The sequence below is a fragment of the Charadrius vociferus genome, unplaced genomic scaffold (assembly GCF_000708025.1).
Source record: "Charadrius vociferus isolate BGI_N301 unplaced genomic scaffold, ASM70802v2 scaffold414, whole genome shotgun sequence".
Lineage (NCBI taxonomy): Eukaryota > Metazoa > Chordata > Aves > Charadriiformes > Charadriidae > Charadrius > Charadrius vociferus.
This window is the reverse complement of record NW_009648079.1, coordinates 1844170-1868486: the sequence shown is the minus strand read 5'-3', so window position 1 is coordinate 1868486 and position 24317 is coordinate 1844170. Positions and strand designations below refer to the sequence as shown.

At 39.5% G+C, this 24317-nt stretch overlaps 1 protein-coding gene across 1 annotated transcript in view; it reads right to left on the bottom strand.

Moving 5' to 3' along the window:
- LIPI (lipase, member I) overlaps positions 1-24317 on the bottom strand; it is a 75406-nt gene that overhangs the window by 33305 nt on the left and 17784 nt on the right. The window contains exon 10 of the mRNA XM_009883872.1: positions 22331-22410. Within this exon, the coding sequence (XP_009882174.1) occupies positions 22331-22410 (80 nt within the window). The remainder of the gene's footprint in view (positions 1-22330; positions 22411-24317) is intronic.

Below are 24317 nucleotides of genomic sequence, written 5' to 3'. Positions count from 1 at the left end.
GGTTGTTGCAAATTATTCAGCTACTCTTGATGTAAAGCAGTAGTTCAAATTATAAAGTCAGACCTTGTCACAAAATCTTTTGTACATCATAGTTCAACAGTTTGGGGTTTTGTTGTTTTTGTTAAAATAGACCTGTCCTCAGGAATTTAAGCCCTGCTCTACAGCTCTTATTCCGCTTCTACAGAGAAAGTAGATGAACACTCACTGTCTGCTGTTGGTGGCAATTGTTATCACAGGACAAGGTCATTTATATGGAACCCTTCACCTCTCCCCCAGGAAATGCCTCTTAATTTATTGATGTAGTTTATTATCTAAAGAAAACCGAATTGGTAAGAGTGTCAGACATTGTCTACTCTGACTGAACTCAAAAGGAGATTTTCTGCCTCCTCCTCTTTCCTGATCTGAAACTTATTAAAAAAAAAATAAAAATTAAAATGCATTTCTGCTGATTTCAGTCACAGAATTAGACAAGGCTCCCACGTCAGTATCCATGAAAGAACTAGAAAAAAAGAACCACAACAAGGTAAATTAGATGTTTTTCTCCTCTACTGACTACAGTCTTCACCCTTTTCAGTAGTTGCACAATAGACGCTCTGCAACAAAGTTCAGAAGAAATTTACATACCCATCTGGATAAAATATAAAATTCATTAACACCTTATCTTGTAGATGAAAATTGCAAATTTAAAACCTTTCTTCTTGTGACAAACTGGAGCCTTTTTTTTTTGTCAGTAGTGTGAATTGATGTTTCCCATCTTTTACTTCAAGTGTTTGGTGGTAAATGTACAATTTGCACTTCAAAGACTCACTCCAGATTAGTCATGTGCTTTGCAGCTGTAGGAAAGTCCTGCAATTGTATCATTACAGTCAAGAGATTTCCATATATTTAAAGTGACAGGCTTACATTTATTTAATTCCATAGGAAGTATTAGACTGCATATTGTTTGGAGCAGGATTTCAGCATATTTGGAACTCTGATCTATTTATTTAATCATACGAATTATGAGCTTCATTGCAGTACAAAGTCTTGTGTGTGTGAAATAGTTTACCAAACGAACTTAAAATATGAGACAAAAATAAGCCAGGCTCCATGGCCCTAAACAATCCTCTCAAAACATTTCCTCCAGCCTTAAGCCATTATTAGATTGTACAATTTAGCTTTTAAATCTACATGGCACCAGACCAAACCCTGACAGCTTTACTCATTCAGTATTCCTTACCGAGAATGTCCCATCACAAAGATTTTGGGTGAGAAGCCACCAGAACACCCATCAAATCCTGCAAGCATCAGAATCTTTTCTGCCACACCCGTTTACAGAAGCAGCTCTGTAATCGCACAGAAGCGCAGAAACGTTCTTGCTTCCGATTCTTATCCTGCACAGAGAATATTTCTTCACAAAAGGATTTGGAAAGTGAATGTGCCGCGAAGTGCTATCACGGCAAGTAGCTGAGATGGCCTCGCTCCTGGCTGCTAAGTCTCTGCCGGAGCTGGGAGCCAGGCTGTTCACACCTCGGGATGTGCTGTTCCCGGCACCGGTGTGCCGATGCCTCGTGGCAGGAACTATGCATCCCTCCTACCAGCGACCGGCGCATGGGGCTGGGGGAGCTGCTCATCACATGCCAGCTGCCATCCCCCCCGCATTTGGAAATATATTTAAAAAGTAAATAAATATATCAAGGCACTGATACTTAGGAAGCAGGCTGAATATATCCTTCTGAAGTTGTCAAACCCTTGGGAGCATTATTTGCAAGGACATCTGTGACATTACTATTCATAGGAACAGTATAAACCATGGTGCCGGACAACATGGGGGCAGAGGCCACGGTGTCCTCCCTCCCCAGCCAGCCCCACCCTTCAGCCTCCAGCAAGGCCAGCCATGCTGAGGAAGGTGTGCCCCAGCCTGGCCATCCCCAGGCACCACTGCAGGCCCGGGTCCTGCCGGGACAGCGGCCCCCACAAAGGGATGGGGTTGGGGTGAGGGTGGTGCCGGCCAGGTGAGGCCCAGGGGCAGGGCCAATGGCAGCCCCCAAGGCGCTCGGGGCCTGGACACTGATCTTTCGCCCACATGAAATCAGCTGATGTATACTATTTCATTAGGCTTTTAAAGCTTTCATTCTGCATTGCCCGTGACAGCTTAATAACACCATCCTCCCCAACATGGCACTCCATTAGCAGAGGTGGTGGGGAACTGCAGAGCTCTCCTCCCAGCCCAGCAGGGCTGGTCTGAGTCCAGCCACTCTCTCCTCTGACGTGGGAATGGCCACAGGCCCAACTTCCCAATTACCAGTGATGATTAACTTCCTCTTAGTAAAACCATGAAAATATTTCCCTGTAAGATATGAGTGATCAAGTAACAAGAAAGCTGGCAAGTCTGTGGGAGGAAGGTGAAGATAAGGGGTTCCCTTCACAAATCTTGTTTTGGGGTAAGTCATCTATGTTAACAGTATGTCCAGTTATAAGTTTCATCACTGCAAAAGGCAGAAGAATCTTATAAAATAAAAGTTTTAATTTGACAGAATCTAGCTTGGTCTAATTTGGAAATGTCGGTAGCACTTGTAATAAAAAAAAAAAGAAAAAAAGAAAAGAGACATGTCTGAAAGCTCTAGTACTTAAGCACTGTCAGCTAAAACTGATTGTTAGGGGTAAAACAAATGCTGTGGAGAATTCCTTAATAGCAAAAAGCTTTTTTTACAAGGAACTGTCTTCTATACTTTTGCATTCCCCATCGCTAAATAGCAAGTACTTTGCAAGCCTTAATGCATTTGTAACATTTCTGGGAGGTAGAGGAATACCACTGGTTTTCATTTTACAGATGGAAAGTTCAGGCAGAGGAATAGGAACGCTTTGTCCACGGCCATCAGTTTGAATCTTCATTTCTGGATTCCTGGGCCACTGTCCTAAATACTGGGCAATGCTTTCTACCACTAGCATTATTTCCCCCACCCCCCCAAGATTATGGATAATCCTAGATAGAAGCATTGATTGCATTACATCAAAAAAAAGTAGAGTGCTCTTGCCTCCTTCCTTGAGGAACAAATACTGAGATCTCCCACCATTCCTTAAAAAGACTAGGAGATAATGTAGCATTAATTAAATTATTAATTAACTCCTGAACTGATTTCAGGAGTTTCTGCTCCTTATCATCCTAGCATAGAACACAAAAACCTGTTCTGGAAATTTTGGCATCTGATGAGGCTCCCAAGGCAAAAAATTCCAGCAATGATACAGAGCGATAGGGTGAGTCTTGAACATGGTTTTGACCTAGCCTCCTCACCCAGCTAGCTAGAGCAACTGTTGGACATAGGGATACAGGACTAGGAGGGTGAAAATCTTTTCCCAGTGCTGGCAAACAGGGTAACACCCCAGATATAAGCACCACTGAAACCAGATAAATGACTTTCAAAACCTTGCTGTAGGCATACATAGGTTAACAGAGGCATATGCTTTAACACGGACTGACACACAGAAGTCTGTCACTCACCCATACACAACATAAATTTTTGTTTTGCTGGTAACTGCACCTCTGCAGACTCTTTCGCTGGTATATAGGTATATTATATATATACCTGATATTTCTAGATATATTATTATCTTGATGAAATAAAGTTACACCTGAGATGAAAACTTTTACATGAAAGTAGGACAAGGACCTTAAATCAGGATGATTTTGTGCTCTTACCAAATCCTTGTAGTTTCTATTGTCATGTGTAACAGACCATATGATTGGGAGACAGCATGTAGGCACCCTGGCCCTAATGTTATAAACCACAATAGCCCATTCGTATGGGAGACAGAAAAAACATCCATCAAGGCTGCACCTCTTCCCTTGAAGGGGCGAGACCTGGCCTAGGGCTGGACTCAGTCAAATCAGTGACTAGGTGCATTAATTCACAAAAGGAAGCAAACAGCTTACAGCTTATTACATTTAGCTATACACATATATAGTATATGCTTATTAGTGAACACCTTTAATGTCCTTGTCTCTTTTCCCTGCAGTCATCCCGATCCCATAAAACAACTCTTGTTGCAAGAGGTGTCTTAGCACCTCTAAAACACATCTTTTTTTTGGCTGCTAACATGTGTCACCACAAGGAAGGAACAGAGTCAATGGAGATTTGTTCTGCAGGATTTGCCACAAAACTGTCCGGGGAGCAGCCTGAAGAATCATAATGGCTGGAAGAGACCTTTAAGATCATCAAGTCCAACTGTTAACCTAGCACTGCCAAGTTACCACCAAACCATGTCCCTCAGCACTGTATCTACACATCTTTTAAATACCCCTACGGATGGCAACTCAACCACTTCCCTGGGCAGCCTGTTTCAATGCTTGACAACCTTTTCTGTGAAGAAATTTTTCATAATATCCTATCTAAACCTCCCCGGCACAACTTGAGGCCATTTCTTCTTGTCCTATCCCTTGTTACTTGGGAAAGGAGACTGACCCAAACATCACCACAACCTCCTTTCAGGTAGCTGGAGGGAGCAATAAGGTCTCCCCTGAGCCTCCTTTTCTCCAGACTAAGTGGCCCCAGTTCCCTCAGCCGTTCCTCATAAGACTTGTGGTCTAGACCCCTCACCAGATTCATTGCCCTTGAAAACACTACAAACCCTTAGTAACTTATAGTTTCCATGGCCCTACTATCTTTAGCCATCAGTATCAAAGTAAACTTGGCACCAACAATAGGGAGAATCAGAATATGTTCCCAAAATGCTTCATTTTTTGTTCTGGCCTTCTGTAAATGAGCCTGAATTCCTTCCTCCGTCCAAACACATGCTACTTCGTTCCAGAACACGGGAGAATTTTTTCCTCTGTAAAAGAAAATAATAGAAGATTGCACAAATCAAACATTTCTGACTTTTCCACTGCCTTCTCTATTGAATGGTGTTCTCCACAGACACATATACATACATATTTACAGTGTATATGCATAGATCATATTTTTCCTACACCTCCAAACTCTGAACTCTTCTCCAGCTCTACTGCATTCTTTATTATCTATTCTCTTTGTCTGTAGGTTAAAATATTTTATTTCTTAAAAGTCTGTCTTTCTACTAGATAAAACAAAAATGTATCAATCTAAGGAATCAACTACATTACTTCTGATGTGAACTTCTTTACTTAAACTGTTCATGTTCATAAATCTGTACTGCTTATGAATTCTTAATACAAGAGGATGTAATCAGAGCTAGTCATTGCTTGCATTGATAATTTTAGCACTGCAAAAAATTGATTATAATGATCAGTCTCTTGGAATTTGTTTTATATTTTCTGATTCTTTTGTTTTAACACTGTGTAGCTCTAATAAGATAAAAGGAATGCCTACTTTAAAAAAAAAGTTTTCAGCATTCTTCCTCTTTCAGAAATTATAACTCCTCCAATGTATTACAGATAATTGAAAAATGAAAATTATGTGCTCATTTTTAACTTAGAAAAAGAAAACTCTTGCAGAGCAATTCAATCTAGGAAGTCTGAAAGATAAGAAGGGCTGTTATGCAGCATTCAGATAAAGCCCTTCCCAGTGCTTTGCAATCAGACAAAGTCCCTACTCATTTTAATGGAAGCTTGCAGAAGGGTAGAACACTTTGATACTGAAAGCTTTCACATATGGAAGGCATGGACACGGGAATGGAGGCTATTTATTTAGTGAGTAAAGCACCTAAAAAGGAATCCAAGTGGAAAGTGTGAAACTCAGAGAGAAGTAGATCTACTGTCTCTAGTAGCTGCAATGCCCTGGGTTTGGAAAAGTGTCATGAGACTGTAACTTACATAGATAACCAGATTACTTTAATAGATGACCCAGATACCTGCACAATTGGAAAATTCTGAGATCATTGCTGAATGGTCTTGTTTACTTATACATGTGGCTATATTATGACAGTTTTCTTGCTGAAAAAGTGTTTAGAATAAACAAATATTAATGTATAATTATATTGGCTTCAATAAGAATTCCTACAGTTTTTTTTTTTAAAATTGGAATTTATTGTTGGTAAATTTTCTAAATTGTTCCAGAAAATGCTAAAATATCATAGTAGGCTGGAATTATTTTTTTTCTTTCTGCATTTATGTTCTTTTCCTATTATTATGTGATATCCAAGTAGCAACAACTCCTGCTGACATGTCATAATACCTGAAATTCTGTTACATTCTCTTTCTAAAACCAACATGAACAATTGAATGTTATCTTCATATAGAAAAAAAAATGTTAAAACATCCAGGGTAGACACCTCAGAAGACAAGAAGATCTACTATATTATTTGGAAATATGCCTCCTGTGTCTGCTGTACTGAAAACACTGACAGGCACATACCCAAGCATCTTCGTATTGATTCACAAAACTCCTACTATTTACCATATAGCTGTAATGATTTTAAAAAAATCCTAAAATACAGACTCAAGGTGTGCTTTCAAACATGTGCCTTTCTTGCAGTAAAACCAGACCATTCTCTTACTCTTGCTTCATTTCATCTTCCCTGAGTTATCCCATACAACTGGTTGGAAGTCAGTGCAACGAGATAGACTTCTGTAATTTGCTGAGGCAAAACATTTCAGAGAGATCTTTTAGTTTATTTCCACTCTTCCGTTGATCAGTTCACTCCTTTAACAGTGTGCTGGCAGAATTTAGAAAGCAATGAACTACAATGAGGAAATGGGAAAAAAAGAAGCGGAGATGGGCCATTTCAGATCAGCTTCTCGATTTAAGAAAAGCAGCCGGATGAGAAAGCTTAACTGCTGAAGAGACTGAACTGCAGAAAGCCTGACTCTACTGGTAAGGTTGCAAACTGCTCCAACCATAGCAGGGATTTCCTAACTCAAAGGATGTTTAGAGTGTATTCAAGAGCTGTAGCAACTTGACCTTGAAACTAGCCAGCTTTGGGACAGGTAACTGTAGCCCCAGCAACCAGGGGCTCAACTGAGCTAAATGACTGGGTTTGAGTGTATGCTATGAACTACATCTGGGAATTAAGCTGGGTCCGCAAAAGCTCTTTTCTGCATTTGTTGCTGTTATTTTCAAGCCAGTCTGTTTCCCCATTCAATTTGACCATGTTGTGAAACCATAGTTTGAGCATCACTTAAACAGTTTCGGCTTCTTTCGGTTTTAGTTAGTAAAAAAAAAGAAAATAAAATAGGTGAGACAAGATCTGAACTGATGCAGGCACAAGACAGTCTCTTGAGAAAGAATTTTGTAACCTTACATACTTCTGAATAAGTGTAAGTCTTCAAAACACTCAGGATAGAATACTTCATATAAGCATACAAAGTAGATAATTACTAGCTTGCTTACTCTTCTTGCCATTCTGCAGTTTTCATTTCACTTTGCCCAAGTGCCAGGCAAGAAAATATGGAATAAGAATGACAAGGAAAGCAAACTTGAAGTGCCACCCTTAACAAGTTAAAAGACATTAAGGATAGTTTTAATGATATTCTCTGAAATCACTGCGGTGTCAAAGCATATTGAAAAAAATTTATGAAGAGCTGCACAATGGGCACGTAACAGGCATTCAAACCCCTCAACTTTGCAACATGCAAGCATATAATTAGGAGACTGCTATATAATAAACACCAATTAAGCCAGAACAATCACAAGGGGAATAACAAAATGAATACTAAAAGCAAGAAAACCAAAGCCATCTGCACACTGAAAGAATACCATGAACTCAAAACAGTCTGGGCATAACTGAATACCTGAAAAACTATTTCTTGCCAAACTAGGAAGATAGGGGGAAAGGACACCATAACAGCAACACTCTCATCATAAAATTCTCCGACTGTGATGATGTTAATATATAGGTACTACATAAGAAACTGCCTCACAAGAGACACTGGGGGTGGGGCGGGGCAGGGGAGTAAAAGCACCTACCATCAATTGTTTAAAATAAGAAATTTAGGTTTTCTCACTGCCAAGATTTAATCCAAAAACTTAATATTAGCCTGCTACATTAACAAGGAAAATAGGGTTTATCTTGCTTACAGAGGTTTACTAAGTGTCTTCTTTCTGTATCTCACCTGATCGTAGACATGCAAAACATGGAGAGCAACAGCCTGCATCAATAACAGTTACTGCACTCTCTTTCTAACCAGCAGCAACCCACCTCCTTCACATTCCTTTTTACTAACACATTAAATTCCTAATAACTATATCTAAAACAATTACCTGCTACAGAACTATCTTTTATTTTCCAAAGATAGAGTGCTTTGCCTCCTTTGCCTGTTAAATAAAGGCCTCATTCTCATGAGTTCTTAAATCTAATTTTACAAGGAATTAAATCACTAGTAAAATTTCCATCAACTGATATCTCTGCTGAAGAAGTACCCAGCTAGTTATATTTAGTACTGCATCTGTCAGATGAAATAAAACCTTAACCATTAATGAAAAATGTGTGAATTAACTGATGGCTTTTCACAGGTGAGTTATTTACAGTACAGTACTTCTTCTGTTTCATCTAGCATCAGTGTTGCAACCCGACATAAAACCTTTGGGTGCCTGTGAATGCGGGTAGCCAACAAACTAGCAAATTCCCTTCCTGGAGCTTTGCAAAGTGATGGCATCAGCAATAACACTAAGAAGGAACAAAATAAGGTGAAAGGAAGAAGGACAGGATGCAAGGGATATAGTTTAATTAGGCTGCAGCTTCATTAAATCTGAGATCGTTTCTCAGCGGTAAGTCATTCCTTCCACAGTCGCCCCAACCTATTTCAGAGGGTGCTCATCAGTCCACTGACATGGTGCCAGTCTTTCAGTCCCTCCTTGGCTAAAAATGAAAGGAGAGATGATGACTGTTATTTGTAACCCTGTGGCCTCACAGAGAATAGGTATTTTGATGCCCTACACCCTCTTCCTGCCAGTCCATTTCCACCCTGGTTTATCAGATAACCAAATACTTGTGGTTCTTCCTCTACTGTGGATACAGTTAAAGAAAAATCAAAGCAGAACAAAATGAAGCAGCTTGATCAGCCTAGCACTGTGGGAAGAGAAATTGTCCTCCTTGCTCCCTTTCAATCCCCTACAGAGTTCAACAATCCTCAGTGCGAATCATCACACTCTTCTGATCCAATAGGTGAGGCAAGTGAGGACTGAAACTAGCCTTTAGCAGTGATCGTAGAATTATAGAATGGTTTAGGTTGGAAGAGACCTCAAAGATCATCTAGTTCCAACCCTCCTGCCATAGGCAGGGACACCTCCCACTAGATCAGGTTGCTTAAAGCCCTATCCAGCCTGGCCTCCCCATCCAGCACTTCCAGTGATGGGGCCTCCATGACTTCTCAGGGCAACCTGTTGCAGTGTGTCACCACCCTCATAGCAAAAAATTTCTTCCTGATAGCTAATCTAAATCTACTGTCTTCCAATTTTAAGCCATTCCCCCTTGTGCTATCAGTACATGCCCTTGTAAAAGTCCCTCTCCAGCTTTCTTGTAGGCCCCCTTCAGATACTGGAAGGTCACTATAAGGTCTCCCCAGAGACTTTTCTTCTCCATGCTCAACAACCCCAACTCTCTCAGCCTGTCTCCATAGGAGAGGTGCTCCAGTCCCCTGATCATCTTCATGGCCCTCCTCTGGACCCACTCCAACAGGTTCATGTCCTTCTTTTGTTGGGGGCCCCAGAGCTGGATGCAGTACTCCAGGTGGGGTCTCACAAGAGCAGAGTAGAGGGGCAGAATCACCTCTCTCAACCTGCTGGCCGCACTTCTTTTGATGCAGCCCAGGATACAGTTGGCGTTCTGGGCTGGGAACGCATGTTGCCAGCTCATGTTGAGCTTCTCATCCTCCAACATCCCCAAGTCCTTCTCCTCAGGGCTGCTCTCAATCTGTTCTCTGCCCAGCCTGTATTTGTGCTTGGAGTGTGAGAGTCAAAAGGAACTGGGTGTAGTCATTACTCCATCCCTGCCATGCACATGAGGTGACTTTTTCCAGCTCTTGGATAATATTGTCAGCCGATTATTCTCACCTTCCAGGCAGATGTGCAACAGAAGGATACAGAATTGACCTCTCTGCAGAAAAACCCAGACTCAGTTTTTGTAATACATAAATAAAGATGCATCCACATAGGGTGCTATTAGAAGATACTGTACATAGTCTGGGTAATTGGAGATCTTACCTGGGCAAGCAAGGTGTTTTTAACTCTTTATGTTCATGTATCCTGTGTGCCACTCTAAATATTTGCCTGTGTATTGTTTAAAGCTAAATGATAAATTAAATGTTAGAGTTCTGTATTTTTGGCAATACATTATTTCTATAAAATGAAAAGTCATCAGAGAAAATAAAGTATTATGCTCAACAATATTGATCACTATAAGTTATGCATGACTCATTTTGAATTACTTCTATAACCCAATATTCTCCTCTTGCTAGTGGGAATAAATTAATTATAACATTAGGAGCCATTGTACAAAGGTTAAAAACAGGCATGCATGCATTCAATCTACAGAAAACTAAAAAGTTTAGGTTAATGAAATGTCTGAGGAAAAGAGTCTTATTAATTAGCAGGTTCACAGCATTCTTCACAGCTATATTTTAGAGATGACAAACTGTAATATATTAACGCTGTAGGCAAAAGCTGCATGTCCATCTAAAGAATCATTTCAAGCTTATTTTATTCAATCTTGGATCTTTTTTCTAGTGATTTGTATGCCACAAAGCACTATCTCTTCTTCAAAGTCTTGCATGAGACGGAAACCAAGTGCAATGTTTATGGCCCTGTAAATAATGGAATAAAACTACTGAAAGAGAGCTTTAGTTATATATATTTTTAAATGGATTGCATTTTCAAAGTTTCATTAACATTGTACCTGATGTAGGTAAATGTTTATAGATTATTTTTTTTCCCCTTCATTGGCTTTAGATTTGATGTTGATATATCTTCTTTTTTTCTTTTTTTGGGGGGTGAGGGGCAGGGGGACACAACATGACCCACTGATCCAAGACCATTGCAATCAGCATGAATCTTTCCACTGATGCTGATGAATACTTCAAGACCTAGTAAACAAAAAAAGGTACAGTACTTTGCAAGCTAACAAACTCGGAGCTTTCTGCATAGTATGCAGAGAAGGCACAGAGTGAGGAGTATTGGCACTAGCTATCACACTGCTCCAGTCCTTCAATTGTGACCTAAAAGCCATTCAGGAGTAGATTTTGTAATACTTTTTTTTTTTTTTTGTCTTTTCAGCATTTGCCCTTTGAAGAATGTTGATAATGTTCTTTTTCAGTGGGATTGTTTTTGCAAGACGGACACTTCTATTTTTTAAGCACAAAGCTGTTACTGAGCATCACCTTTACGAACCAAGCAATAAACTAACATTTGTGGCCCTGTGGGTTGTTTTTGTTGGGAGGAAAAATCCCTGCTGGAGGGAGGTGCAGGAACGGGTGAGCTGCCAGACTCGCAGGCAGTTCCAGGGATGGGGACTTCTTGTTCTGGGCTTGAGTGGGCAGGGGAAGGAGGAGTTGCCCACTGAGCCAAGTTTGGGTGGCATGGCTCCCAGTAAAGAGTGTAGCAGGGTGGAGAGCAGCACTTAACAGAGGCAGCGCTTCTTCAGCTGACAGACAGTTCAGTATCCAGCTCTGACTTTAAAACCCACTCATCTGAACTAGAATGAACCCCATCTGGCTCAGCCCAGGATGCAACTATGTCTATGAACAAGGTCCCCGCAATGGACAGGCCCCTTCTTAGCAACTCGAAGTTCTTTTCCCAGGTAACACTGCACCCAAAAATCTCCCTTCTTTTCTGTGAGCATGTTCCAGAGCTTGTTTTTGTCATTATTTTGATTGTCTCTCCTTCTGAAAGACCTCCTACATTTTTATTTCTCTCACTTCACACTGCTGATCAAGTTGAAGATTTGCATTATTTTCTCGCTGCATTCTTTAGGACTTCTCACCACTCTCCTTCTAGTAGTTACTATGTCCTCAAACCTAGAAGCTTCCTAACCTATTCCAATAAAGGTGACGCAGTTTAGCTGGATTAATTTAAACAGTAGGTCTGTGATACCAGTCAAAGTACACTGAAGTAGATTGGGTAGCAATGACATTTGCAGGAAAGGCAAAAGTCCAAAGGGTTACCAGCACTTCCTCAGTGACTGATTGCACTTTGTCTGCATCGCTCTGCATTGTCTATCACTTCTAAGGGAACCTGAGTTCAGCTTCTGTTCAAGTCTCGACACCTACTTGCATATATTGCATAAAGCCTCTCCTTTTCCTTTTTTTCAGTAAAGATGCTTATTTGCATATTCCCTGCCCCGCTGACCTCTCCAAGCTTCCCCACTCAAAACAAATGCCAACAACCCACAATCTTTTTGTGTGGGCTGCTGAACAGTTGGTGAAATGCTTGGCCTCATTTCATCTAATGATATTCCTTTTCTTTCCTCAGTTTATCATATTTTATAAAATATAGATGTAGGTATGTGGGAATATAACGGAAGATTGGCGAGGAGGATTGTAAACACGCTCAAGTGACTCGCACCTGGAGTGCTGGACAACACACATATCACATTAATTGTTGTTCAGCCTTGTGTGCTTGCAAGTAGAATATCCGCACTTAGATAATGTAAGCCTGGGATGGACTCAGGGACACCTTATCCAGCATACATGAGATCACTGCCTTGTTGTTGAAGAAGATCAAAGCACAGTGGAAAACTATGCCTGCTTGAACCCTTGAAAAGCAGGCGAGAACAGCAAGTTAGAGCTCACACGCTCCTGCTAACAAGAACTTTCTCCTGCCCTGCGGTGCCTGCGTCCCCTGCTTGTATCCCTCTGCCCGGGCGTTGCTGCGGAGCCTCCCCGATTTGCGAGGTATTGAGATTAAACTTGTTCTTTGCCTTTCATCCACGGTCTTGTGGTCTTTCCTGCATCCTGCCCAAGTTGGCTCACACAAGGTACTTCAAAGAACAACCAGAAAGATAGTAATAGCAAGGGAAAAAAAGTTTGATTCAGAGACATTAAAAAAATATGTATACTTTTTTGATTGCAGAGGTTACGGCAGATGGACCAGACAAAATACAAATAAGCACAAGTCCTTCACTTGGTAGAGCTATACACTGTACCATTATATATCATATTATAGGTTTATTATATTTGTTTAAAAACTGGTTCTAGGTGAAGACATTTTTCAAAGTGTACTTTCCACAATAAGGACATATGATTTCAAAGTAAATCTGGCAATTTTGCTGACCAGAACAGTCTTTCTCCTCTTTTATTTCAGAAAGAAAAGAACGCAAAAATGAGACAGGGAAAAAAGGCCAGTTAAAATCAGATCCAGCTATTGATAATCAAGGGTGGCCTAGGGATCCTATTGACAAGTTAACAATAACCTATATGAGGGCTGAAGCTTTTGTTGCATGCATATACATAGACAAGTATACAAGTCTACTACCTCCAATTCAACCAGGCTCAGAAGGAGACAGATCTTAATATACAGGCAGAGTCATACTGTTTCTGGAAAATTTCCAATTTATCTGTGTCTCTTCAATAACATCGACCTACAAGGATCCCATGTGTTTTGCTAGTCAAAACATTGGGAAATATCCAAAATTCAGCTATCTTAAAATATGATAATATGCATTATATACACTACAACACCTTCAAACCATAAGCACAGTTCCTGGCACCTTTCATAAAGCCCTCTGTTCCTTTAAGGAAAATCAGCTGGAAATCAAATGCTTTAAAGTGAAAGAATTGTTTTGAATAAGAACTGAAAAGCTAAAGCCCATCTGTTCTGCATCCACAGTGAAGATGCCTAGCAATATTTTATAGGAATAGGGGTGTGTCCTGGCATCCAATACACGACAATGCATGCACGTCATGTTGAGCAGTATACCACGCTATGATTTACTCTCTGCCTTCCCCTTAGACTTCCTTGAAGGGTGGAAACCACAGACTAAAAGCATCCATGAGTGTGGAGTAGACGGATGGGAGGGAGAAGATTGGTAGAGCCTTTAGACACCCTTTGCTCCTTCCTTATGCTGTGTATTTGTTTCTTAATTGGAACAAATGCATAATATGCATATTATACACAAACTAAATATTTTATGACAGATTTGAGCACTAGGAAAAATATTTGACCTTTGAGCAAAAGATACTTCATTACTTCAGACTGACAATTAAGTAGGTTCCTGTTTAAGTGCTTACTTAATTCTCATCTTAACCAATCACTTAAATCACCTGGCGCTTAAGTGCTTTACTAAATCAAGGTCTAAAACCATAATTAGCTGAAGTTGAGTGCTTGCTCAGCCAAGTGCCTAGACCCAAATTTACACTCAGGGTAGATTTCCAAACCTTAAGAATTTTTTGGGACTTTTGTGACATTTGACATATATTAAAATAGACTTGGAGTTACAGAATTACATCAATAAATGTTCAGATATAAGGTTGATGATTCTTCTATATTTTTGAAAGTGAGAGGTTTGGGGTCCCTCACGTTGGCTTGGCCAACATCTGACTTTATTTTGAAACACAGAGAGCGCCAAACTAGCCTTGCTTTGATATCATACATTTATTTATTTCAGCTAACCAGGGGTTTTTAATTTATTCTTGGAATCATTTGCCACTCCTTCTTGCCTACCAGAAGGCCACAAGAGTTTACTTTGATTGTGAAACTTTCCTCCTAATTGACAAAGAAAGCATTCTGAGGTAGAAAGAAAGTTTTAACATCAAGCCAGTGCCATCAGATTTCTAGTTTGTGCAACTTAAAAATATATTTTAAGAGATTATTTCTGTGGTAACTGCAATAGGCTCTTCTTGAATACAGGAAAAACCTAATACTGCTATGTGCAGGAGCTATTGCTTGTCAGTTTTTAAAAAGTCGAAAAAAAATCACTGCAGCCTAATTCTCCTTATTTCAGACCATTTTGTTAAAATGCTGCAGAATCTAATTCACTAAAGATTTTTGAAAGAAGTGGCTGTGTTTTCTTACATCTTGCAGGGATACATTGACATATCAGTTAAAAGGAAATAACAACCTGAGTTAGGAGCACTTCAAAATGGGCAAAGATCCCATCTTAAATATACACGTCAAGACCTCTTCCCTTCCCTTCCCTTCCCTTCCCTTCCCTTCCCTTCCCTTCCCTTCCCTTCCCTTCCCTTCCTCTCCCTTCCCTGTTTTTGAATGGACAAAATGTGTTCCAATTGCACTGCCTTGCATAGCTAGCAGGTGGGGTTCCTGTTGTCAGAACACAACAGATAAATATTCTTCGTACACTGGAACAGGGCATCCAAAGACACTTGAGTTACTTTTTACAGGTGTAAATCCCTCTATGTTCAAGGAACTCTGCTGATTTAAGGTATAGCTACAGAGTTGACTACAGCCTTCCCCTTTGGCCTGTATCTTTTATATTTTATCCTTTCCACAGGCATCAGATTGAGTATCTACAGGTAGATGAGACGAGAGCTTCCTCCACTCCTCCTCTGAGCTGCTGGCCATCAGGTGCCTCTGGTCTTGAAGTCACTTGGCAACAACGGCTGAGTTAAAAACCTTTGCTGAGATGCTGGACATTTTGATTTGAGATTTGAGGAAAGGTCTTTATGTGGAAAAGTTCCAACAGATACTGATATATAATGCATGTAACTGTCATGTTTGTGTTAAATTTTTATGAAGCACACCTGCTTACACTGGTGGTGACCTCCATAAAGCCTTACCTAGGCAGTTTGGTAGTTCCTGCTCCAATGCCCTGACATACGACAGGCTAAATTACTTGCAAAGAAACAGCCACGAGGCTACTCCTTCCACTCAGGAATCAGAAGTTAAAACATATACATCTTCCTAATCTCTTGCATCAGGTCACATGATGTTCATTCAAATGTTAGGGTTTCTCTTTTTCCACTGTAGTGATATATTCACCAGAATAGTTAGAGACTAGTTGTAGCTGGAGTCTACTGACTGCAACAAGTTCTGTATAACACCAGTGTAGTCTGCCAATTGCTTATGATATAAATTTCACTATTTGAAACAGCCTTCATGACTACATATTGTATTTGAATAAATACTGCGACAGATTGATATGATTAAGAATACATTAATAAAGCACCGTTCATTTAATTTGCTGTGCTGTGTTAGTTCTTAATCGAAATATTGGCTTACCTCTCTGCAATAACACTTAAGCAAGTGTATTTTTCCCTTAATAACCAAAGTATTCTAAGTTCATTTGCCTTTAACTACCAAAAAAAAAAAGGATGATCACATTCTCTTTGTTGACTCATCTTAAAATCATTTCTAACTCTATTATCTGAACATAACAGGAAAACACCACAACTACAAAGCCAGGCCTCTGTCCTTTGAAGGTGGCACAAAAGAGGACCATTCTTGTGATCAAGTTTTCTGCATGTTGCAGTTTCCTTAACAAGGTTAACCCCACACTGGCATGCTTAACTATAGTGAAAGGAATAATTTGAGACGTTTTCTGTATTGTTGTTGGTTTATAGTTTATGTGAAAAGGCTGCCCTCTCCTGACAACTTTTTCATTTCTTCTAAAAGCTTAACACATTTTTCTTCTCTCCATTTATATTTTATCCTTTGTTTCTCTGTACATTGTATTGGTAGGACCATTATCTCTTTCCCTTACACTCATATTCGTAATAATATTAGAAACATAGATATGAGAAGGTTAAATACACTATGCAATTAACGTGCAAACTGCATGCAATTGGTAAACATTTTGAAAATCACCACTCCTCCATCGCTCAAACCGTCAAGCAGGAAGCAAGTGGATGTGTGGTATTCTGAGGTATAGTAGAAATATTAACTGCCACAGGAGTCACACTTCCACTTTTTAAACAGATGTCATCGTGCCACTTTTCGGATACGCCCATTGTATGTATACTTTTATCCACAACATTTTGGCACTATCTGTATAAGCCTTTTAGTTTGAATCAGGACCACCCTGACTTACCACATCCCAGTTCGCATTGCAGAGCAGTCTCAGAGCGTGCCAAGTGGGTTGCTTTCAAATGAAATTAAACTGAAAGATACCTCCCGGGAGCACACCTAATGCACTCTGACCAGTACAGGGCCAGAACAGAGCTTCTCTGAGGACTTGCTAGAGCTAGACCATATGGTGAGTAATCTAGTCTCACACCGATGGTTAAGGCTACCAATTCTGTGGCCCTGGGCTATGCTACTTGTTGACCATAACCACTGTCTCCAGCTGCACTGAAGTCACTGCAGCTCAGGGACCGAAGAGCTGAGCTTATCTAAAAGCTACTACATCACTTTTTTAGGTCATAAAGTAGTGTTTCTCTCCTACGCTCTTACAGTACACAGAAGAATGCGAGGACTGAAACTAAAACTGGCTTTTGATGCCATAGTGTAGAGCTTCTTTGGCAGCTGCAGTGAACCCAGGGCTCTGTGGCAGCAGACACAGGCTGCTTCTTCACCTTGTGAGAAAGGACAGATGGTTCAGTTGGAACTGAGAGCAGCTGAAGACACACTTTTAGCAGTTAGCCCATTTTACACATTGACCATTTAAGCGCCCTGGAAATAAAGCCTGTCACCCAGGAGTCCCATTGAGTACTCCCCTCACTGGGCTCACCTGTGCTTTCTCGAGGCCCGTCAGTCCTGGCCCCATTCTGCACACCCGCACTCCTTTAAGAAGAAGGGGAAAGTGTTCCCAGCCCAGGAGGGCTCAGAGGATGAATGAGGGCACCAGTGCTCCCTTGGGAATCCTCAGATGTAAACCTAAACCTCCCCGATGCCATGGATGACTAACTTGTACTCCAAACAGGGTCTCTTGACCATAAACCATGTCTACTGGGGAGCAGCAGCATATCATTTTCCTTACACTTTTGAAACAGACTGAAGGAGGAGGTGTAAGTATGCTTAGACTTGGGACATCGATTAGCTAGGAGGCAGTGCCAAAGTGTTCAGCACTAAGACTGATGCACACATCTGGGTATGCTCAGAAGAAATCCTGGAAACTTCAAAGTGAAAAAATAAGTTGAGGTACCCACTGAGTGGTGTTCAGCTGTCAAATGTGGTAGGTGACTCTGGACTTAGCATAAATCCTGACTTAGTACCTCTTTATGTCCCCATGTCTGAATCCTTCCTTCCTTATATCAGCTGCACTGTATTGGTCCATCACTTGCCATCCAGACATTAATATTTCATGTGATTATTAATTACCCTGGAATGCTCGTTTAGAAGTAACCCATAACTCTACCAAATTCGCATAAAAAGAGCAGATGTTTTTGCAGGGCTTTCTTCTTCCTAAAAAGATACCAGACCTTCTTTGAGCATCTCCTTGCTAAATTGCTTTCCACTTAGCTGTATATAAACTTAGCCATTAATTCCACCAACATTTATCTGCACTTTACTTTATACAAATAAGTAACTCCAATGTGAAATCAATCTTTATCTAAGGCAGAGATCATAAACTACAGCCTTAACTGTATATAGCATCACTGAAATCAATAAAGCCATCCCAAATTAAACTGGCAAGTGGTCTTGTTTTACATATCTTTAATCTAGACCATTTCAACCTATTGTGAATTAAGAGAGTGATGTAATGAACATCTCCCGTATTGTACACTGTCTTTTGCCTAAGTAAGCTCCAGTGAGTACTCCTGCTTAACGAGTTTCTTGACATATCCTCACTGTCATGTCATTTGAAATAGTACACGTAAAAGAAAAGATGACATTATCACACACAAATCAGGTCTCACACAAACAGGAGAACCAAGTTTATATTAGTTTTATTAAACCTGTCAATTAACAAGTTCATCTCCCTGTGACTAAGCACTAAATATAAACACTGCATTACATCTCCCAAGCTTGTTGCATTTAATAGAAATAATTTAGAGTTCTTTACTACAAGTATATACTAAAGAGATCCATTTGGTAGTGCTACAATATGCTGGTTAATTACAGAGCCTACATTTACTCATGGGCTATATCTTTCTTCATATATAGATTGTTCCTTACTGTTAAGCACACTAGATACAAGCAAACTTCTAAAATAAAGCGAACAAAATTAGGAAGTGTTTCTTGACTGGACTTTAGAGCATTTAGGGTAGTTCAATAAAGCAAATATTTCATTCCAAGTCAAAACTAGGATGAAATGATCTATTTCTCCATTTCAGATTTTCGCAATGGAAATTGATTTGGGGTTTTCAGCTCATTCTGAATTTTCCCAATGAAAACATATGTAGTAAAATGAAAAATTTTAGTGGATATTTTGTACTCTGACAGAGAATACAAAACAGTACTGCAGTGTGTCCAACCTCTCTTCAGCTCTGATGCAGAAGTGCACTCCACTGAACTATCATCACCTCTTGCTTCAGGACAGGGAACTCCTTGGAAGATTTTCATTTTCTGCTTGACCACGGCATCCTCTGCTGAGCTTAAGGGAGCTGACAGAATTAGTACAAAGTAGCATGTGGCAGTGAGCCATAAAAAGCAATTACAGGATATTTTTGTTGGTACTGGGAGACACGAGGCTACAGTCCAAGTGCTTAGCCACTTGAGAAGTGCAATTATGCGCTGGAAATGCACTGCCTGGAACAGTCCCTCTTACAAAATGGAAATTACCAACTAAAATGGGAAATTAGGGGGAAAAAAGTTTCTTTCCACCTCATATTGTTTATTGGAACCTCCTTATCAACCCCGCTGCTTCTTTCCTTTTTACCCAAAGTTTATGCAAATCAAGGCAACAAATCACTATTCCTGTCCTACCCTTTTTATAGGTATGTTTAAAGTCTGTGAAAATATTATTATTACCTTTATATTGCACCACTGCGCAACACTGTTAGTCATGTCTGTATGTCTCCTTTTATCTTTTCAACAGCACCTTACCTCACATTTTTCCATGCATTTATAATGGAAAAAATCTAAGAATGTATCTCACTCCTCGATTCTTCACATTTTCTTGCTCGTGTCTTATGCTTTACCCCACAACTCACTGTGGCTGCTTGCATAGCCACCATTTTGCCAGTATGTTTACATGATAGATAAAGGATGCATGAGGCTGGTAACCCATTGCACGTCAGTTATGACTACTGCCTAAAAGCATTTATTAGTGCAAGTTGACCTTTCCAAGGGCTGCAATACTAGACTTCTATCCTAATTTTGGGAGCAAGTAAATGGCAAAGGATATAGTTCATAGTGAAAATGCCAACCCCAGAAAATGCTGAAATGGTAGACTTTTATTTGTCTCTGCCTTTAAATAGAGTAAGCTGTTGAAAATCAAGCTCATATGGGTAAACAATCCACAAAATAGGGGGAAAAAGCACTCATTTGACAACTGCATCAATAATAGTTGTGGTAATAAACAAACACTCAGTTCCATTACTGGAAAGAGCAGTATATCTACCCTTTATGCTGCCACTTTAGAGCTAATACAATTTTATTAATTTTTCCAGATAGCAACTTGTGATTGAATATCTCAAGCAAAATAAAAGTTTATAGTCAAAAATCATATCCATACCCTTGTATTCTCAGCAGGACATAAAAATGATGAAAAAAAGAGCAAGGATATGAAACATAAAAATATTAATTAAAAACATATAAAAATATAAAACTTCAGAGAAGTTGTAGAAAGCAACATTAAAAGGAAATTTAAGGGGACATATGATACATTTCTATGCCTGAACATCTGTGTCACCCATTGAAAGATTCTACTTCAAGACATTTGAAATTTACTCTCAAGTCTCTATGTTTTTTTACAGTGATATAAGAAACAGGTATTTGAAGGCACGGTGATGAAAGAAAGAAGAGACCTGTAAAGGAGAAACTAGAGGTGATGAGAACAAGGCTGGACAAAAACCTGCAGAATAAAACCAAGGAGAATAACAGCAGTATAAAAAAAAGGGGAGAAGAAATACAAAAACCCCACACCTCTCCATACTCATGCATATAAGCAGAAATAAGGTCTTTTTCTGTGTATCTCCTAATGACCCCCTCAGAGGAAAGGAACAAAGAGGTATACAATAAAAGGAGAAAGCTGAGAAAGACATCACCTGAGAAAACCTGTGGTAAAATAATTACCATTTCTATAGAAGAAATAATTTTTTAAAAAACTCAGTCCATCAGCAAGTGTGTCCACAGTTCTGTATTTTTTTTGGTGTGTCCAAGCACTTGCTTGTTTAGAGAAGTAAAAGCACGTGCAATGGCTGGTTCAGAGCCTTGCACATACTGACCTGCATGCTGGAGTCACCTCTTGCAATGAAAAGGACAATATTATAACTTGCTTTCCCTTCCTTAGGATGCTACCTTCCATCTTACTTTTAACCCAGCTGTTGACTTTCAATAAAACTTACAATTCATAGGTTTTGGGCATCTCACTCTGACATTCAGATGAAACTGATCAATAGGTTCAACCAACTATTGCTGTCACGAGCAGGGACAGCCGGGGCACAGGAAAGAAAGGAAAAGGATAACATGCATAGGACTCACTTACATGAGAAACCAGGGTTAAATACATAAAACAACCTTAAAGAAGAAATATATACATATCTACTCTTCAGTCAGCACCACCAGGAAAGGCAAACTGGCATTGAAAAACCGTTTTCTGAACTGGAGGAGGATTTCTTTATGTAGGGCTTATTCCCGCTCACATTCCAGTAGGTGAAAAGCTGCCATCAATCTCAGCGTGAGCAGCAGCTCTAATTCCAAGAGGCCCAAACAGAAATAGAATGAAAACGCATTTATTTCATCTTTAAGCTATTCTCTTCAAAATAGACTTTAGAATTTCATATCCGAAACATCGCTGCCCTGTCCATAGGCTTAATAGAAAAAAATCTGAATGGTTGCAATAATATTCCTCTACAATGAGCATAAAGATAATTGATTTAAATAGCAAATTTACATATGTGCCCACAAATCTTATTGTTCCAGTTCTCAGAGACTGAGAAATTATATAATGAGAAAATGTGAATTCATTTATCCAATGAACATTGCACAGCAAAACTGCTGTGTATTAGATCTGTAGATCAAATGCACAGTATATTAAATTCACTTAGTAGAGAGATAATTATGTTTCCATGTAAAAGCCATTACAAATAATAAATAATTAAATATATGTATGAATTGACAAATAATGTGCCAGGATTATGCAGATAATTCATATTTAATTCAGTAGTTGCTTCACGCTAACAAATAATAATGAATAGACCATTACATGTTCTCCACCATGATACATTTACTTTATCCAAGTTTCCCAAATACATAGATATCTGAACTTTTCAATTACTTTCACCCTAAGGCATTCAAAGCAAGTAATGCATATTACCAGGTAGACTCCTGAAAAAAAATCTAGCTTATCTCGTTTCCTTTCTCATTGCAGTCTTTATCCTGAGGAAGAATCAAAATGTCACTGCTGTAAGAGAAATTAAGTTACTAGAAGCTCTTTCTTCGTTTACCCCTCTCTGGGCAAGGGATAGGTTTGAAGGTCATTTCAGTGTTCTCCATCAGTACAAAATCATATCTGCACAGCTGCAGCCTACAAAAGTAGATAAAGAAAAAAATGTGCACAACAGAAAAAGTTAACATTAATAGAAATAGAAAAATATTTCAGCATTGGAATCATTAAACCTCCAGTACTCATCACCTCTCAGATACGGTACTCAGGACAAGAAGAAATGTCTTCTTGTCTATGTTTACACCCTATTTTACGCATCACAAGAGTAGTTTTGCCAGACTGTGAACCACAACCAGGACATCAGCTGGATGGTACAAAGTGGCATGAGTAAGAAATGTATCACATCACTCTGAAATATGAAGATGCAACACTTCGTCCATTAAAGCCATTAACCTGCATTCAAGTTAGTTCTTTAGAATAAGGGTCCGAGAACAGCCCAATTCCTCTCAACACTGGGCCTGAATAATTTTTTTTTAGTTCCCTATGTACGAGAGTTTCTCTGCTTTTATTCCACATAGCAAAGTAGAAAACCAGATCATAATATCTTCTAACTCTTTCAGTTGCAATGACAGCACATGTAAGAAAGTTTCATGCAAGAGAATAATTTGTCATCTAAACACCTATAAACCTTAGAACTGCATAATACTGCATGAACACATACAGAGGTCACATAGGGAGTCGCACACACAAAATCTTACTTTTTGAGGTCAGCCTAGATGCTCTGCCTTTTAGGGCAGAGGCAGGTCGTAGTTCTGCCCTTCACGCACTACTACAAATAGACAGCAAGAGCCGGTTTGAACAGGCAAATGACTAGCATACCCTCTGATGGCACCTCTAGGAGCATACAAGCTGTGATACTCATTTTATTTAAAATTATCTTCTGTATTGCTCTGAAATCACAGATGTGGCTACACAACACAATTCACCTCGGACTGGGATGTAGCATACAGTGAAACAGCTGATGGACAACGCCTGAGAAAGAACATCCCGTCAGGCAACTGTTGTTGCCCATTACTGTGAGATTTCCAGTCAGTCAAGGCTCCACCTGTCTGTATGCGAAAGGACTGTGGGATTTCTGTGTAAGAATTTGAGGCCCTTTAAGGACCCCACAAAGCTAAGATAGTAGATTTTATGACTAAGAAGTTCAAGACAAATTCTGGTATTCTGTATAATGCAAAGCATCGAATTTCATCCAGTCCTTCATCCACATTTTGTTTTGATTTGAATTTAATGGTTTACTATTATATTATTTTTGTAGAGGGAGAAAAAAAAAACATAAAAGCATAGGAATTGCCAGCATTTTAAAAGTTTTTATAAAAAACTGTGAAAGAATTCACAGGACAAATTTCCAACCAGAACAATGTAAGATTATTATATGCATCCATTTCCTGAGTTGATTTTCAATATCTCATTTAACAACACAATGCTGTATTTTAGCACATTTACAACAGTATTTGCAACACAGCAGCACGATGTGTTAGCATAGCCAGTTCTCCAACAGCAGTTGTCACCTGGGAAGGGCTCTATCTAACCACAGGGGACACAATGCTTAGACAAACCCTAATGGTGAACACTAGAAATAAAAACATATGGTTTCCAACACGCTGTATATCATTTGAAGTGCAATTCATCTAAGCTTGTGATTGTTGAGTACCAGGAATACCTTATGGGAGAGTAGCCCTGAGCTAGGAGCTGGTTCTCCAGTTCACTGCAAGAAGCAGAACACAAAAAACTTTTTTGTTAGGTGAGGCTTTCATAATCTCTCACTCCATGTGGTTTCTCAGCTGTCTAGTAAAAGGCAAGGTCATGCCACACTCTCTTGTTCAGCAGAGGAATTAATAAGGTCTTCTTTATTATTACTCCTGTTCGCGTTTTGGTTAAAAAAAACAAAGGTGGCTGTGGTAACTATCTTTGAGACATTCCCCTTCCCCATCAATTGAGTTTGAATTGACTGACAGGTTCAAAAGCTTTTTGAAAGAACTGACACC